Genomic DNA, 18,865 nt, shown 5'->3' with positions numbered 1-18,865 from the left:
CGCCAGCCAACAGCGAGCTTTAGCCAGCTGTCTGCTGAAAACGGATCACAGGAGTGCAGAACGAACTGCACTCCTGTGATCCACAGGAGAAGTACAGCCAAACAAGCTTTCTCCTTTAAGGCTATACTGGTATTTGTATTAAACCTTCAGTGTCAAACGATCATTTTTGATGTAATAAGTGCGGTATTGGAACCAAATGTTCTTATGCCCCCAAATACTGTCTAGTATAACAATATATAACCGTTATTTTTGGAAGCCAGATAACAGAAATCAGTTAACACTATGGATGAAGAATACATTTATTTTTGTTACCTGCCTATTCTGTGACCCGCTGTCTGTGTACTGCAGGCATGTATTGATGTCTCTCCACAGAGATCTGTTATCTCTCTGTTAGATACTGCCTCTGCCCAAACACAAACCTACTGCTGGAGATAAAGATTTACATAATAATTATATGTGGCGGCCCTTACTCCCTTCAGCTGGGATAACACATGCACACACAGCTGTCAAAAGAAAATGAGATAAACTGAATATTACAAATCAATAACAATATTTTGTGAAACAGATAAATAAGCTATTCCAAAGTGCCCATAAATAATAGTGTAGAAATGATAATTTATCTTACCTAGTAACCTGGCAATACTGCTAGATCTCTGAAGGTAAATTATTGCTGCTTTCAATGTTTCATCTTCTCAAGGTTCACGGTTAAACAAGTGTAATAGAGATAAGAGAAAATGTACAAACTGGAAGGACTGAAAGTCTAATATCTGCAAGTAGAACATGCATATGATTTGAGCTACATATACACCAAAGGGAGCTACAGTATTTTTCATTTATTTTAGCTATTCTAAAGACATAAATGAGCATACCGCATCCTATTACTCTATGATAATGGTTTATTACCTTATTTCAGAAACAAGGTGTTTAAAACATTTTACATACAGTAGTTGGATATAAAATTGCAATTATAACTAAGATTTAGGCCATTTTTACCAACAGTGGAAGATAAGGCTAACATAACTATTCCTAAAATGTTCCCTCCCCCACCTCATAGAACAGGGGTCTCCAACCTTTCTAAACAAAGGGCCACTTTACTGTCCTTCAGACGTTAGGGGGGCCAGACTGTGGCCATTGGGAGTAGAAAATGTCTCGACATCCAGTGGAAGTAAACAATGCCCCATCATTGGTGTCAATGGAAGGAATTCTGCCCCATCATTGGTGTCAATGGAAGGAATTCTGCCCCATCATTGGTGTCAATGGAAGGAATTCTGCCCCATCATTGGTGTCAATGGAAGGAATTCTGCCCCATCATTGGGGTCAGTGGGAGGAATTCCACTCCATTGTTGGTGTCAGTGGGAGGAATAGTGCCCCATAATTTATATCAATGGAAGGATTTATGCCCCATCATTTGTGTCAAGGAAGGATTTGATAGTCATTTCTTTTGCATGGTTGCGCTATTCTTTTTTAATATACATGTTGCTTGGTCCATAGCTGCACCGGCTTTAGATATACATGTTCAGGGTTTGCTCCCCCAATTTTTTGCTTGTTTATTATGTATTCGGTCTGACCAGAGTTATGAGGTTGAGCATCCCATCCCCCCCACACACCTGTACTCTATTGGTGTCCTCTATCAAGTAGATATAGGAGGAGTCCCCTGCAGTGCATTAGCACACCTTCCCAGCGAGGAGTGTTGTCTCCAAGGGTAAGAGAGGCTGGATTCACCCCTTTTTTATGGATAGTGTAGGACCCACCGATAATGGGGTACTTTGACGCAGTGGTGGGCTTGAGCACGATATGGCCATATGGTGGAACTAAATCCCCATTTTTATTTATGGATTGTCTCCATATTTGATAGTCATTTCTTTTGCATGGTTGCGCTATTCTTTTTTAATATACATGTTGCTTGGTCCATAGCTGCACCGGCTTTAGGTATACATGTTCAGGGTTTGCTCCCCCAATTTTTTGCTTGTTTATTATGTATTCGGTCTGACCAGACTTATGAGGTTGAGCATCCCATCCCCCACACACACCTGTACTCTATTGGTGTCCTCTATCAAGTAGATATAGGAGGAGTCCCCTGCAGTGCATTAGCACACCTTCCCAGCAAGGAGTGTTGTCTCCAAGGGTAAGAGAGGCTGGATTCACCCCTTTTTTATGGATAGTGTAGGACCCACCGATAATGGGGTACTTTGACGCAGTGGTGGGCTTGAGCACGATATGGCCATATGGTGGAACTAAATCCCCATTTTTATTTATGGATTGTCTCCATATTTGATAGTCATTTCTTTTGCATGGTTTCGCTATTCTTTTTTAATATACATGTTGCTTGGTCCATAGCTGCACCGGCTTTAGATATACATGTTCAGGGTTTGCTCCCCCAATTTTTTGCTTGTTTATTAAGGAAGGAATTATGCCCCATCATTGGTGTCAGTGAGAGGAATGGTGCTCCATCATTGATATAAATGGAAGGAATTATGCCCCATCATTGGTGTCAAGAAAGGAATTGTGCCCCATCATTGTTGTCAGTGGGAGGAGTAGTGCTCCATCATTGGTATAAATGGGAGGAATTATGCCCCATCATTGGTGTCAACGGAAGGAATTGTGCCTCACTGTTGGTGCCAGTAAGAGGAATAATGCCCCATTGTAGGTTTCAGTGGATGGAATGGTGCCCCAAGGGCCTGATAAAGGCAAACAAAGGGCTGCGTCCTGCCCCCCGGCCTCAGATTGGAGACCGCTGCTGTATAAAGAAAATCAGTATATTAACCTTTTTGGACCTAACCTGATCTGGTCAGATGATCCACTAGCACCGGTTCCCCTGTGTCAATGAATGGCTGCTGCAGGGGAGAGGAGAGAGCACCAACAGCAGATGGGATTTGGGAACCTATAGGTGACACCACAGCTCAGGGACACAGCCGTTGTCAAGGCCTTCCTAAAGTTGGTCACAGACGGAGCAAAATTCAGCCAGTTCAGGAGGAACTGACCGAATCTTGGTCCATGTGTGGCCGTCCCTGCTCAACAGAGGTAACCTATTAGGTATACTTCTGTCAAACAGGAATTGTTAAAAACTTTCGTTAACCAGTGGCTGCAGCTGCTAATTAGTGTATTCTGCCAGCGGAGAGTCAGAATACAATTTCCTGGTGGGGGGATTCCTCCATCCAACTCATTTGTGGCCATTTGTGGATAGCTTTACTCAAGGGGGCCAGAGCCAGATAGTATGACAGGAACAGATAAGATTAAAAAAAGGGTAGGTACACAGATCTTTTTTTTTTTTTTTTACACAGGCTGTGCAGAATAGGTAGGAGGAGGGGAAAGGAAAGGTTTTTAAAAAAAAGTTATGGTAGCTTTTATTAACACTTTAATATGTATACAAGTGCTGCTTCCTGGTTGTGCTCTGCTGCAAAATGCTTATCCTCCTCGTGACCATCAATTCACTGTTTAAGTTCCAATGTAAATTGCCCATTACTATAAAAACATTAATAACCTTGTAGTAGAGAATAAGGCCGGCCATACATGGGTTGAATTTCAAAATAATTTTGAAGAACATTTTTAAAAAACAAATTATTTTCTAATTAATGAAGGGAGAATCATGTGAGAAATATTATCAAAAATAAATGTGCATGAGTGCAAGAAAAGAAAATTCCCAGAAAGAAAAGAAGATTCCCAGCCCCTAAAATTATTTTCTGTAGCAACATGAGGTGAAATTGAAGGCTTGGTTGGTTGAATTTCAAAATCAACGGTAGCACCATCAAATCACAAAAACGCACAAAATTTTTTTTAAAGAAAATTTGTTCAGAAAAGAAAAATGTAAAGCCTGTGTTAGGCAAGAGCAACTGTGGGGTTGATTTACTTAAACCGTAGAGTGCAAAATCCAGAGCAGCTGTGCATGGTAGCCAATCAGCTTCTAACTTCAGCTGGTTCAATTAGTGTTACTAAAGTCAGATTTCTTTTAAAATTAAAATAACAAACATGTCATACTTACCTGCTCTGTGCAGTGGTATAGCACAGAGTGGCCCCAATCCTCCTCTTCTGGGGTCCCCGGAGGCGATCTTTGCTCCTCCTCTTCTTTTAATGTCCACCATAGCTAGCCACTTGCTATGGGAAAAAACGTGGTCTGTGTGCTCCCGACCTGTGTGTCTATGGAGCCGCACTCTATAGACTTAAGCCCCGTACACACGCACCGATTGTCAGCCGACCGTTCGGCCGTCTTTTGTCCAGGGCTGTCGTGTAGGTCGAAAAGTGCTAAAGACTGCACACGAATTTTGTCGGCCAACAACAACCGACTGCAGAAGTGATGTCATGTGATGGTTAACTTTCCGTGTGTTTTTTCTTCTCTGAGCATGCCCAGTCTTGCTCATCTGCTTTTTGTCGGCCGAAATCTGTACTGACTGACGAACAATCGGCCGTTCTTTGTTGGCCTACAAAAATTTTATAGCCTGCACACCAGATTTTGTTTGGCCGAAAAGTAGCAGTCGGTTGTCGGAAGCATCATACTAACAAGCCGACAATCGGCCGATACGGCCGACAATCAGTACGTGTGTACGGGCCTTTAGACAGCAGGACTTAGGCCCGCCCCCCACTTCCTCTTCACTGCATTTGATTGACAACAGCAAGAGCCAATGGCTCCTGCTGCTTCTCGAATGCTGTGTGAAGAGGAAGTAAGGGGAGAATTGATGTAGCCATGCACAGCACTGATCTCTTCTCCCCTCTCTTACTCACACTGGGAAAGGGGGACACAGTGAGATTGAAAGTCTCTTCTTTTTAAAAAATAAAAATAAATAAATAAAATAACAAGCATGTTATACTTACCTCCTCTGTGCTGTTGGTTTTGCACAAAGCAGCCTGGAACTTCTTCTTCTCCGGTCCCTCCTCGGCTCTCCTGGCCCCTCCCTCCCTTTGAGTGCCCAACCCCCCCCCCCCCAGCAAGCACCTTGCTATGGGGGCACCTGAGCCAAGCCACAGCTCCATGTATCCATTCAGACACGGAGCTGTGGTTCGGCCTCTCCCCCTCTCTCTCCTCATTGGCTAACTGACTTTCAGTCATGGACTGACATTCATGGACATCGCTGGATCGAGAGGGGGCTCAGGTAAGCATTAGAGGGGCTAAGGGGGGCTGCAGCACACAGAAGGTTTTTTTTATCTTCATGCATAAGTAGATGATAAAAAAATGATTCTGACTTCACCACCCCTTTAATGCAAACAATGCATTAAGGTAAAAATTGTTTTTAGGTTAAGTAACACTTTAAGCTTTGACAAAATAAAAACTGGAAGCTGATTGATTTCTATGAGGAGCTGCCCCAGATTTTGCCCTCTCCCGTTTTAGTAAACCAATCCCTGTATATGTTCCCAGCTTTTAGGCTTGATGTCAATCTGAAAAATTAGTCTAGGAGCAGTAGTCAGGTTAACTGACATATGCTGATGCTGCTAAACTTGGTCTGGACATCTGAAGCTTCAAAAATGTCTGGTCACAAAAGGGTTAAATAGCCAGAGACCATGGGATTTTTATGCCAAGGCTTTAAATCACAACTCGGGAAAGGTGTTTAGTCAAGGCAAGAGAAAGGAATTTACGTTTAAAATAACAAGGTGATCTAGTAGTGTTTAAACATGACCTATTGTGAGCTGTGGAATTTAACAAAAGGTCCACTTTAAATATGTATAACAACATATGACCTGTACTGGACCTCCACATTGAATTTAAGATCAACTAAGGAAGTATTATCAAGCAGGTTATATAAAAGCTAAGATAAGCAAATATTGTCTTAATATGTGAGTCATGTGTATTCTTACTTGAATCTTGGTGTACTTTTATTTCTTTCAGATCTCTCAGTAATCCTGTGTGAAAATATGCCTTTGGGTAGGAGCTTCCTGTAATAAAGACTGGTCACTGCCACTCTCTCTCCTTGTGCAGGTTGACTGGCCTTGTCTCCGCCCCTCCTGTAGTTTACTGAAGGCAGTCTGTACTGGGAGGGGCCTGCTGAACCCCACCCACAGCTCTGCTCTTTGCACAAACTATGTGCAGCCCAGTGATAATGTCCCCACTATATTTAGAAGGTAATACTCGGGTTTGCAAAGGCATTTTTAGCACACAAATTGGATTCATCATCCTTTGTGACTATTGAAGAAAACATTTAAACGAAAGTTCTTGTTTTTGAAGTTCAGGTTTAAGTAAACACATCCCTACACTGGCAATTCTGGATACCCTACTGTGTGACAACTGTGTTAATGCATTAATGGGAGGCAGTTTCAAGGCCCATTCACACCTATGCATGCTAACGTGCATTTATTTAACCACCTTAGCTCCAGAAGGTTTTACCCCTTGATGACCAGGCCATTTTTTGCTATTCAACACTGCACTACTTTAACCACTTCAGCTCCGGAAGGTTTTACCGCCTTAATGACCAGGCCATTTTTTGCTATTCAACACTGAGTTGTTTTATCTGACAATTGTGCGGTTGTGTGACGCCGTACCCAAATACAATTGATGTCCATTTTTCCCACAAATAGAGCTTTCTTTTGGTGGTATTTGATTACTTCTGCGATTTTTCGTTTTTGCGCTATAAACAAAAAAGAGCATCAATTTTGAAATAACATCAATATTTTTTACTTTCTGCTCTAAAACATTCCCAATCAAAAGTTTTTTTTTTTAAAAATCTAATTTTTTTTATCAGTTTAGGTCAATTTGTATTCTGCTACATATTTTTGGTAAAAAAAAAAAAAATCCCAAAAAGCGTATAATAATTGGTTTGTGCAAATGTTATAGCGTTTACAAACTACGGGATAGATTTATGGACTTTTTATTTTTTTAATTAGTAATGGCGGCGATCAATGATTTTTATCTGAAAAGTGAAATTGCGGCAGACAGATTGGACCCCTAATTGACATTTTTGACACTTTTTGGGGACCATTGACATGAATACAGTATTCAGTGCTAAATATTATGCACTATTACAAAATAAATGACACTGGCAGGGAAGGGGTTAACACTGGGGGTGATCAAGGGGTTAAATGTGTTCCCTATTGTGATAACTAACCGTGTGGGGGGATGGATTTAACAGAGGCAGAGGGAGATCCACGATTCAGCTTAGCTGAATCACACGATCTTTCCCTGATTCTCTGACAGAAGAGCCGCCTGCTTTGTTTACATAGGCAGGCGGATCTTCTGTCATTCCAGCCGAAGATTGCAGGAGGCCGGCGGTTATCGAGCCCGCTCCTCCCATGGTCTGGCTCCTGCTGTGTCTAGATCTACGTGATTGTAACGGACCGTTTCAGCAGACAAGGGGTTAAAATCCGTTTAGGCGATATGCCCCTTTCTGAGAGACAGGCACAGCTACTGCAGAACATCAAACTCCCGAACTGGATACAAAACAGCACTCCAACCTGGAACCTCACGAATAGCTTCTAGCAGACGAACAGGAAAAGCATACATCAGCTTACACTCCTAGCAATCAGTCTCCAACAGCATACAGTGAATCCCCCCAAGAACGAGACAAAGCTCCAAGTTGAGGGTAAAACAGGAACAACATTTATTGGAAGAACACAGCACACTTTTATACAGAATTTGGAACATCCTTCCCCCAACAACCGCTTTCCCATTGGTCAATTTCACAGTACCTGCAGTCCCCCATAAGGTCCTCTCCAGACATGCAAATGAGGGCTCGAAAATGAGTCAGTAGTGATTGGTCAGATAGCTTGACCAGGAGGGCTGCTATGCAAATGAGGACTTGAAAATGAGTCAACAGGGATTGGTCAGATAGCTTTGACCAATGCAAGGAGACAGAAGCCCCAGGGGGCAATCAATGTAAACTATAGTCAGACACAGAACAATGGTTCCCTAACGAGCCCTCAAAACACATTACTCTGAGTGTCAATACCTCCCTTAGCAGACAACAGGTGAGGTCATTAGCACACCTGACAAAAGGTGAATGGGGAGCCACCTTAGACAGTCCGTCTCCTCAGAACTTCCTGGAATGACCATATTAGGAGTTGACTTCCTGTTCCTTACAGTTTAAAGGAATAAGTTTTAGCTTCCAGGATAGAGGCAAGACTCCATTAGCCACATTGGTTAAAGAAACACAAAAAGACACAAAAATGCATAACTCCCATTCGACTGAACAGAACCCCCACATTCAACCCATCCCCAGATAGCCTGGATCGGAGCGCTCAACATATCTAAACAGCGCTCAGATGCCACAAACACAGTCAAATTGCCATGGGGTTTACGTTTAGCATGGGCTGATGAGAGAGGGTCCATAGTCACCTTGCAGGAGGCGAGCAACCAGGCTTCTCCAATGCCCAGTGGCGAGATTGGTCTCGTCACATTTCTCCCCTTTTCCAAACAGACTAACAGGGTATCTGACTTTCTGCTGGTCAGTGCCCTTGTTAGTCCAGCAGCCCACCCACAAAACAGAAACAGCAGTACAGCCCACTTAAAATAACTGGTTACCACACCTGGATAGAAGAGAAATTTGTCAATGTCCAGGTGCCTCACCTTGGCTGTGTGGGGGACTGGTAGACTGCCTTGGTGGGTTGCTGAGTGGGCAGAGACCAGCGGTACTCTGCTGTGTTGCAAGCGCTACCACGGAAGTAGCCTGGTTGGAGCCTGGTTGTTGGAGGGGGAGACCGACTGTCTCCCCTTTAGATACACCACCATACTGCGGTAGGAGAGACCGACTGTCTCCCTTCTAGATAACCCACCATGCTGCTGTGGGGGAAGACCGACTGTCTCCCCTTTGGCTAAACAGCCCTGTTGCTGTGGGATGGAGACTGGGCTCCCAATTCCCAATTAAATATTCTGCCGCTGTGGGATGGAGACTGGGCTCCCAATTCCCTGCACTTCACTCGACTGCTGTGGGATGGAGACTGGGCTCCCAATTCCCAGCAAATCAAACTGTCCATGGGGAGAGGGGGTAATAAGCTCCTCTCCCAAATATACTTCCAGTCTTTGCAGAGGGAGACCGACTGTCTCTCCTCCCAACACAGAGTCCTGCTGCTGGGGAAAGGAGACTGGGCTCTCTATTCCCTGTAGGATACTCTGCCGCTGGGGAATGGAGACTGGGCTCCCAATTCCCTGCTGTATCTCCCGCTGGGGAATGGAGACTGGGCTCCCGATTCCCGGCACATCACACTGCCGCTGGGGAATGGAGACTGGGCTCCCAATTCCCAAAAAATCACGCTGCTGCTGGGGAGGGAGAACACTGCTCTCCTCTCCCTGTACTTCACACTGCCTTCCCGGCATATAACTCTGCTGCTGGGGGGCAGGAACAACTACCTCTGCCCCCTGTAACTCAGCCTGCCGCTGGGGAGGGAGGACACTGCTCTCCTCTCCCTGCACTTTACACTGCCGCAGGAGGCAATCAATGTAAACTATAGTCAGACACAGAACAATGGTTCCCTAACGAGCCCTCAATACACATTACTCTGAGTGTCAATACCTCCCTTAGCAGACAACAGGTGAGGTCATTAGCACACCTGACAATAGGTGAATGGGGAGCCACCTTAGACAGTCCGTCTCCTCAGAACTTCCTGGGATGACCATATTAGGAGTGCACTTCCTGTGCCTTACAGTTTACAGGAAGAAGGTTTAGCTTCCAGGATAGAGGCAAGACTCCATTAGCCACATGTTAAAGAAACACAAAAAGACACAAAAATGCATAACTCCCAGTCTACTGAACAGAACCCCCACATTCAACCCATCCCCAGATAGCCTGGATCTGAGCGCTCAACATATCCAAACAGCGCTCGGATGCCACAAACACAGTCAAATTGCCATTGAATTTACGTTTAGCATGGGCTGATGAGAGGGTCCATAGTCACATTGCAGGAGGCGAGCAACCAGGCTTCTCCAACGCCCAGTGGCGAGATTGGTCTCGTCACAGTGATTATGTGCAGCCGAGCCGCCCTGCTGCAGTAAATCTGCGTGGGGCGGTCAGTAAGCAGTTAAAAGATAATTTTGCAATCATGCAACACTATACCAAAAATACATTTCTATCATTTTTTCACAAAAATAGAGCTTTCTTTCGTAGTATTTGATTATCACTAGGTTTTTGATTTTTTTGTGATATAAATCAAAAAAAAAGACCAACATTTTTGAAAAAAGAAAACTTTTTTTTTACTTTTTGCTATAAAACCTATGCAGTAAACAAAATATATAATTTCTTCATCAATTTTGACCAAAATATATTCTGCTACATGTCTTTGGTAAAAAAAAAAAATCCTAATATTGATTGTTTTGCGTAAAAGTTATAACTACAAACTTGTTTTTATCCGTTTTTTTATGCTACTAATGGTGGTGATCAATGACATAGTGGGACTGCGATAGTGTGGCAGGCAATCTGCCACTGACGCTTGGGGGTACTGACTAACTGCCACTGACATCACAAGTAACACGAATACAGTGATCAGTGATACTATACACTGTTACTGTACTAATGACACTGGCTGGGAAGGCGTTAACACCTAGGGTGATTAAGGGGTTAAATGTGTGCCTAAAAATGTGTAATGTGTGTAATATGTGATGCTTTTACTAACAGATCTCTTTGTTTCTTATCCCAGAAACAAAAATGTTGTTCCCTGTGTGCAAAACCATGTATTTATTGTCAACACAGGGCTCTGAGCTGTTATTGGATACAGCTGATCAGCAGGTCCTAGCCAATGAATCACTTGCTGGCAGACTCCCGCTGTGAGCAATCACTCTAAACTAAAAACCCAGAAGCAGGCAGCGCCCTACCAGTACGTCACTATGCTTGTATGGGCTGCCTGTCTGCAATACACTGCAGGCAGGAGGGTGGTCTACAATTGGTCAAGAGTTGCTGTATATTGCATTAAGACAGACCATTAACTCTGAGTAGGCATTTGGGGGCTCAACGCACAAAAAACAAATGTGTACTATTTTTGGCTAACCCACCACACTGCAATGCACAGTGCATTCACACCCGTGTACCGTGGTTTGCTGAAGGGCAGGTGCACTTATTTATATTGTATATGTGGGTTGGCAAGTCTTTCAAAATAAATGGCAACACACTGCAATACAAGTTTGCAGTAAGTACAGAAAATACCTTTTTATCTTATCAGAAATGCAGTGTCCTTGTTACTTCCTGTAGGCTTAAAAGAAAACAAAAGCATAAAGAATCTTATCTTTCTTGCCTTGGACTTCTAGTCACATGAATTCCCTATGCAATGGAGATGAAAAAGGCAGAAATGTGTAAAGTCCTGCCCATGGCTGCTCAATAGATAAAGTGGATAAGGGAGTAAAGCCACCCAGGGACAGGAAGTGTGTTATTGAAAGGATCGCCATGTGAAAATAAAGGGTAGAAAGGCCCCCAAAAAAGAAATCGAATGCAGCCACCACATCTTTCAACACAATGCTTTAGGTTTGCATGCATTATGCTTATAGTTTGCTTTAGGTTGTATACTAGGCCATTAAAAGCACTGGGATTTATTTTCCAAAAGTAAACAGGCTGTTAACCTTGTAGTGAATTTTCACTTTGCAAGAGAATTTTCCATTAGCCTCAGTAAATGCCGTCTTTCATCATCCAACCATGTGCAAGCCAATTTTTTTTTTTTTTCTGACATTTCATTGGATATTATTTGCAAAGTGAATTTTCCCCTTATTTACCAAGGGAAAGTTCCCATGAAAAGTGAACAGCCTTTTTACCTTTAACCTACATGAATATGCATTTGAAAAAAATAAAAAGTGGATGGAAAAAAAGGCTACAGGCTATAATTTGCGGATGTGTAGTCAATGCATTAATATGGAGTCTACATTTGAATACAATAGTACAGACTTTTTCTTGGGATTTGATTTTGGTTGAATGGCCACTGGGGTCTTAATCGCACATGCATTTTGCTTCTAGGCTACATAGGTTTTGCTTCCAACATGCATGCTGTGCCATTGAAAACAATAAGCATGTATCTTCTATAAACTGGACAAAAAACGTTGCAGGATGCCTTTCGCTAAACAAAAACCCACACATAAGTACAGACGGCAGGCAACTGTGCCATTAAGTACAATGGCACCGATTTTTCATTGCTGTTCAAGCAACCACTGCAGAGAAAATGGGCCCCAACATAAAGTCATAGCTGAGCCAGGTCCAGCAAAGTGAAGAGACTCTCTTGTATGAGTGTATTGTTGCGGTAAATCCAAGTGTTCTACTGTACTCAGCATAAAATCTACCACTCCTGGAAATTTTTTCATTGTGTTAATGGTGACTATTGCAATGCGGAGAAAATAACAACATAAACAAACCTGAACAATTTCTGCCCGGCAGTGAATGCCGACCTTGACTATTTGAAGTTCCCCTTTTGAAATACTTCTAGACATACTGTTAATCGCTTTTAAGTGTCTGCTACCAGGAAGGCTGGGCAGGGCCTGCATATTCATTTCACACTTAAGAAAGTAATGAATAATTCTAGCTATGACTATAAAGCATGTGACCGCGTCCATTTAGGAGCACGATGAAAGAAACACACTGCTTCTTTAATACCGGGGCAGTTATTTATCACCTTCTCCCTTTGATAAAGGAGAAAAAAGCTGGCACTAGAACTGGCACTTGCGGCAGCAGTGTATGTTGATCAAAGGAACTAATAGAAGACAACCCTTAGATCTTTGGAAAATACATAGTAATCCCGGTAAATGAATTCATGCTTAGCTGTGCCCTTTGGTGCTTTCTCTCTGGGCCAGCTGTAACCTGAGTCGAGGCATTGCCACCTGCTTGACAGACTGGAACTGCTTGGCCCTCTTGACTCACCCAGAAAAGTAAATTGAGGGCGTAGAGCAGACAGCGTAGGCACTTCACAGAGTCCTCTCTGGCCATTGTGCAATCGTGCAGGAGAAAGCCCCATCCTTTCACCACTTCATCCTCTCCAGGGACTACTGTAGATTTGCAGCACTTCAAAAGGGAAAGAGGAGGAAAGGGATCAACTTGCAAATAGTTTCAGGAAAAGCAAATCCTAGTAAAGGCTACAACTAGGTCTTATAATACATGAAAGACAAGTGCATTTGTTCAGATGGAGATATGCCATACCTATGTCAGCATCTCAGTGTCATTTTCAATGTCTTTATTGTTGAACTACCTTGTTGATTATTAAAAAAACATTTATTTAAATGTATTCATTGTATTCAAGTGGTTTATCCAAAACAAAGCTCATCTGAACGATTCACTACATTACCTTCAAATACAGACATAATAAATGTGCCACAAAATGCATTATGTTCTTGTCTCAGATTTAAAGTATTTACATGTAACTATGGGCAAAACTGAAAAAAAAAAAACCATATGTGATGAAGTATGCCACCTGCAACAACACATATGTTTTGTACATCCCCGCTAAAACACATGGGGGGGGGGGGGGGTTTACTAAAACTGGAGAGTGCCAAAACTGGTGCAATTCTGCATAGAATCCAGTCAGCTTCCAGGTTTTAGGCCTCATGCACACTGGACGTTTTACAGCGGCTGTTTTTGGTGTCAGACATTTTTTTCTACACCCAGTAAACTCCCCAGCATGTTATCCTATGTGTCCATGCACACATAGGCTGTTATCAGCAGTTTTTGGCAGGGTGTTTTCTGGCTGGAAAAAAAACCCCAGAACTAGTGGGTAAGAGGAGTTTTTCAGCTGTAGGCCTAACAGTGTGGAAATCCTGTTTACTCTGCAGTGAAATAGCAGCATTGTCACCCTGCGGACTTAGATCAAACACAAGCTAAACTGGTTGCTGATGCAGATTTTGAATACATCACTGAAATTATCACTGATCACACTGGCTCAGGTTCAGCAGCACTCCACAAAACAGGGACGCCCCTTTAGAAATGGTGGAGAAACCCAGAGTTGACAATCCATGCACATAAAGTCCAGTGAAAACACTAAGCAAACATCCAAAAGACCAACGTTTTTAATAAAAAAATTGATTCATAGCAAAAAATAGAAAATGCATATCAGAGGTCAAACAGAATCCTCCCATCAGGGCTTGGGAATTTCAACTATGCTTAACCTCCCTGGCGGTATGATTGTTTCTGATTTTAGGTGCTGAAAGCAGTACCATTATTCTGCATGTAATTCTTAAGAATGAGCAGCCCAAACCAACTATTTACATATGATTTTTTTTATTGTGCGTTCTTCTTTATAACATCTCAGGTATGATAAAGTTTGAAACACAAAATCATAAACTCTAATATAATAAATAACTATAAATAAATTAAAGTGTATATATATATATATATATATGTGTGTGTATATAAGTACAGTAAAACTGCAGGCAAGGGCGCTGGGGGGCAAACTAATGTCAATATTTTATTTAGTAATGTAATCCAATAGGATTACAATATATCAGTGTGTTTGTGTGTTTTACTCTTTGAATTTGCTGCCAGTTCCAACCCCATGCCTTGCGACGCTCACAGGGAATGGAAGCTGGGGCTCACAGCATCAGGCGGAAGATCCGGCCGCCTTGTGCTACCGGAATACATCACAGGATCCCGGGGACAAGCTAAGTAACCTCTCTTCCAGGATCCAGCGATGCTCCCTGGCAGTGCCCCGAGTGTGGCTCGGGGTTACCGCTAATGGCACTGAAATTCCACCCTGAGCCACACTCGGGAATATCGCCAGGGAGGTTAAGGTAGAACTATAGCCAAAAGTTTTTTTTTCTCATTTTGGATAGAGTATCGGAAGGTTATAACCATAATCATAATCTTTTATTGCCATCTCTGTTCCATTGCAGAGATTTCCCTTCACTTCCTGTGTCATAGCCAAGAAGGAAGAGGGAGGAAATCCCTACAAATTAGGAGAATTCCTTGGGGACCCCCAGGTCACTAGAACTGGTCTCCCCGTTGGAAGATTTCCCCTCTGTTACTTTCTGGGGACATCCCAAAATTGGGGAACAGACAGCAATAAAATCTGGAAAGCATTCTGATCCCTCTCACTTTATCCAAAACTAAAAAAAAAGTTTATCTTTTTTTTTTACCTTTTAGTTATGCTTTAAGGTAAATTAGGCAAGTCCTAAGGAGTACAGCAAAGGGAGACTCCTTTGCTGTACTCAACAGCAGTGGCTTAACCTGCCCTTCTAAAGATGTTCTAGGCAGAAAATCACAGTGCAGATCTATCTGGTATCTGCTTTCCTGAGTCTATTTAACCACTTCACACCCTTAGGAGGTACCCATATGTCCTTGGCTTGAAGTTATTATACCAGGATGATGGGTGCAGCTATCACATTGGTATCAAAATTTGTGGCAGGCGATGGGCTTTCCTGCTCTACAGCTGCACAATCACTTCTACAGGGCGCAGAAGGGTGCCTCTCTCCTTCCCACTGCCATTCCTAGGTTGGAAGCCTGGGATCACTGTAACCATTCTGCTCGGCTTCTAGAAAAGGATGTTGGCACTTCTGGTTTCGGCTTGTTGTTTACAAGCCATTACCAGCTTAGAAAGCATCTGCTCAATCCAATCTTGGGTCTAAAAGATGTTAATAAATGTTTATCTAATAGATAACAAAGGTTTGCTTTTGGGTTTAGCGCCGGTTCACATTGCAGCGACGCTACTTCGCACCGCGACCTCCGAGGTCGCGGTGCGAGCAGCGCGCCGCGACCTTGGAGCGGCCGCCACGGACTTCATAACATTGAAGTCTATGGCGGTCGGCTCCGGGTCGCCCCAAAGAAGCTCCGGACCCTTTTTCTAGGTCGGAGCGACTTGTGTCGCTCCTATTAGAATGGGTCCACAGCTTCCCTATGGGAGGCGACCTGCGGCGACCTGTGAGGCGACCAGGTCACCTCACAGGTCGCCCTAGTGTTAACCCGGCACTTAATACTGTTTTAATTTGCAGGGATTTCTCTCACTTCCTGTTTTGGCTTAGGGACAGGAAGTGATGATAAATCTCCTCAATGGGCCACAGATGGCAGAAAATCTGACTGGGGTTATACCACTCCCTTTCTCTATGCAAAATGTGTTGCCTATAGCAGTACTACTTTAAGCTATGTGATTTCTCCTGCATCTTGCCATGGTGCTGCAATGAATGAAAATGAAAATCATACTGTATTATTCACTATGGTGTCTTTTTACATCAATATAACATAAAGGTGTAGGTGCTTCTTTTGGTGCAGCATTGTGCATTTTTTGACCCCGTAGACTTCAGTGGGAGCGTATGAAAAAATTATGTACGTGATGTTTAGACGTGTTCTTGGTGCTTTTGCTTGGCAAGGTTTTGTGCTTAACAACCAATCTCCTCCTCTTCTTTCAAAAAAATGCATGAAGCATTAAAACAATTCAAAAATGCACCTAAATAGGTGCAAAAATGCACTGAAAAGCATATGCAGCAACATTAGTGTGCACGTAGGCTTAGATTTACATAAAAATACGTATGCCTCTTGTATTTTAACAAGATTTGCTTATCCCAGAGTTCAGCTTTAACACCGGCCTAATTTGGTATGCAGTAGATAATGTACATTTTGGAATTTGATGGCTCTGTTAGAAACTAATACATGCAAGAGGCTACAGCAGGTGGTTCAGCCAATGCACTTAAAGTGAATCAGAAATGCAGCAGAAACTGCTTTTACTGTTATTATTCATGCCACTATTGCCAAGTAATCAGCAATGGAATATCCGCATTTCTCAAGTTTTATTTTCAAACATTTAACATTTTAGTAGCATGCAGCATAGAGCCCACCAGATATCAGACCACTCTGCTCCATGGCAGGATCCTGCAGACAATTAGAGCCGGTTCACACTACCGCGACCAGAAAGTCGCCCCATGAAGGTGCGACTTTTTAGCGCGACTTTAGCGTGACTTTGAAGAGACTTTTGAAGAGACTTTAAAGAGACTTAAATGATAGGCGACTTTGTGGGGAATGCCTGGGTAATCTTTTTCTTCTTCCTGCAAAGTCTGATCACAGTCGCTTGAAAATAGATAAGGATCCGACTTAGAGGTGACTCCTATTGAAGTCTATGTGCACAATTCGGATAGAGGTTGCCTTGAAGTAGTACAGGAACCTTTTCTGAAGTTGGAGCGACTTCAGTAGTGCATATTAAGACGGCTCGCATTCATTTACATTGAATTTGTAATGACAAGCGACTTGGGGCGACTTGAGGGCACACAAGTCGCGTCCCAAGTTGGAGTAGTGTGAACCGGTGTTCCGTGAAAAAACCATACCCGTGAGAAAACCATACCCTCGTCACTTCCGGTGCACCTACGGAGGGTATGGATTTCTCACGGTAGTTAAACTTGCGGCGGTTACATTAAAACAGCTCCTCTACATCATGCCTCATGTCCGCTCCTTCCCCTGTCACTTCCCTGATCTCCGGTAATAAATATAAAAGCAGATCACGGAGCCGTGATCGCCGTCATTTACATCTCATACACCCACCGCCGCTTTTATATTTATTAGGCCAGATCAGGGAAATTACAGGGATAGGAGAGGAGATGATTGATGTTGCAGACGCAGTGTTTTTATAAACCGCCGCAAGTATAAAATTACACACAGTGCCGTGATAACTTCATTCCCTCCGAGCATGCGCACTTCTCAAATTCTTTGCTGTTCAATTGCGTATCCGGGGATCTGAGCATGCGCACTGCTGCGCTGCTCAGCTGTTTCAGACAGGAAGTGACGACGGTATGGAATTCTAACGTTACACCGGGTCTTATTCAACATGTCTGCACCTGGATTGACACTAAAATAATATTATAACAATAATCCTGGCAACCACCTCAGCAGAAAAACAGGATTTTATTTATTTAGTGATTCATTGCTAAAAAACAAAAAAAAAACAAAACAAAAAACAAGTTATTTGCTTAAACATAACACATCCACCATTTGCTGCTAATGTTAGTCTGGACTAGAAAAAACATTATCTAGTAATAGATACTTGAAGAATATGAAATAATGAGCGTACATGTATAATAGGCTCATTTCCAAAGTAATCAGTATAATGATTGCACACTTAGCAGCCTCTGATTATCACATTGTCTACAATTATGCTGTACATCTTCTGACCTTATGAGTTATTATTTTTAAAAAGGAACTTTGCCCCTTCTTTCTTTTTCTTTTCCAACCCATTTTACCTTTTATGCTGGGTTGTCCCTAATAAATATACTCACACACCCGACGAATGCAGTGTGTTGATCTGTTGTGATCCGTCGTTCCATGCTGCACACCAAGTGCCCTGCTCCCTTCCTCTTTTCAGACGTCAATGGGAGCTGGCTGCCTCTGAAGGGTTCTTGCAGCCAATCCCCCCACAGTGATGTGCTGCTGGGTCTATACTCTCCTTCAGAGCTGTATGCCTCCGCTGATGCCACCTGGGATATCCTATGTAGAATCTCAGCAGGCTGCAGGAGCGGGCTGACTTAGGTGAGAAAGGAAGCAGGGGGCGGGTTGGACCATAAATATCAAAAAAGAAAATAAAAGCAAAAAACAAAAATACATTTTGTTTTTTAAGATTAGAAAGGAACTTCTATCCTCCAGGGGTTAATGTGGATCTTAACCGCCTCTTTACCTTATCCACTGGGTTAATCTACAATAGAATACTCCCCAGTCCAGCAAATCCAGCATTTTCCTACTGTGTTCTGCCAAAAGCTGCTTCACACCCAGTTCTTCCTCTCTGACATTATCAAAGAGCCAGGTGCCTCTTCTGGGTCACCTGATGATGCTCCACTGCACATGTGCAGAGTGTTCTTCATAGCCTGGAGCCTCCTGGGATAAGTGATGTGAGCATACCAGGAGGTTTTGGGCAGAAGAATATCATTCTAACCTAGATGAGAAAGTTGTAAGCATTAGCTGCGCTCTGCAAAAAAAGGGTATCCCTCCTAATTTTTTTTTTATTTATTTATTGTAAGGGGGAAGGAGAAGGAAGATCAACAGAAGTAATAAAAGTGAGGTAAAGTCCGTGTAAAGTAAAA

The 18,865-nt window shown here is 42.9% G+C and overlaps 1 protein-coding gene across 3 annotated transcripts in view; it reads right to left on the bottom strand.

The window, feature by feature from the left end:
- TSPAN12 (tetraspanin 12) overlaps positions 1–18,865 on the bottom strand; it is a 314,722-nt gene that overhangs the window by 265,150 nt on the left and 30,707 nt on the right. For all 3 annotated transcript variants that reach the window (XM_082255661.1, XM_082255660.1, XM_082255659.1), the window contains exon 2: positions 12,744–12,884. In XM_082255661.1, the coding sequence (XP_082111787.1) occupies positions 12,744–12,809 (66 nt within the window). In that variant the 5' untranslated portion in view covers positions 12,810–12,884. The remainder of the gene's footprint in view (positions 1–12,743; positions 12,885–18,865) is intronic.

This window comes from Pelophylax lessonae, assembly GCF_965119305.1.
Source record: "Pelophylax lessonae genome assembly, chromosome: 4".
Taxonomy (NCBI): Eukaryota; Metazoa; Chordata; class Amphibia; order Anura; family Ranidae; genus Pelophylax; species Pelophylax lessonae.
This window is presented reverse-complemented; position numbering and strand designations above follow the sequence as displayed.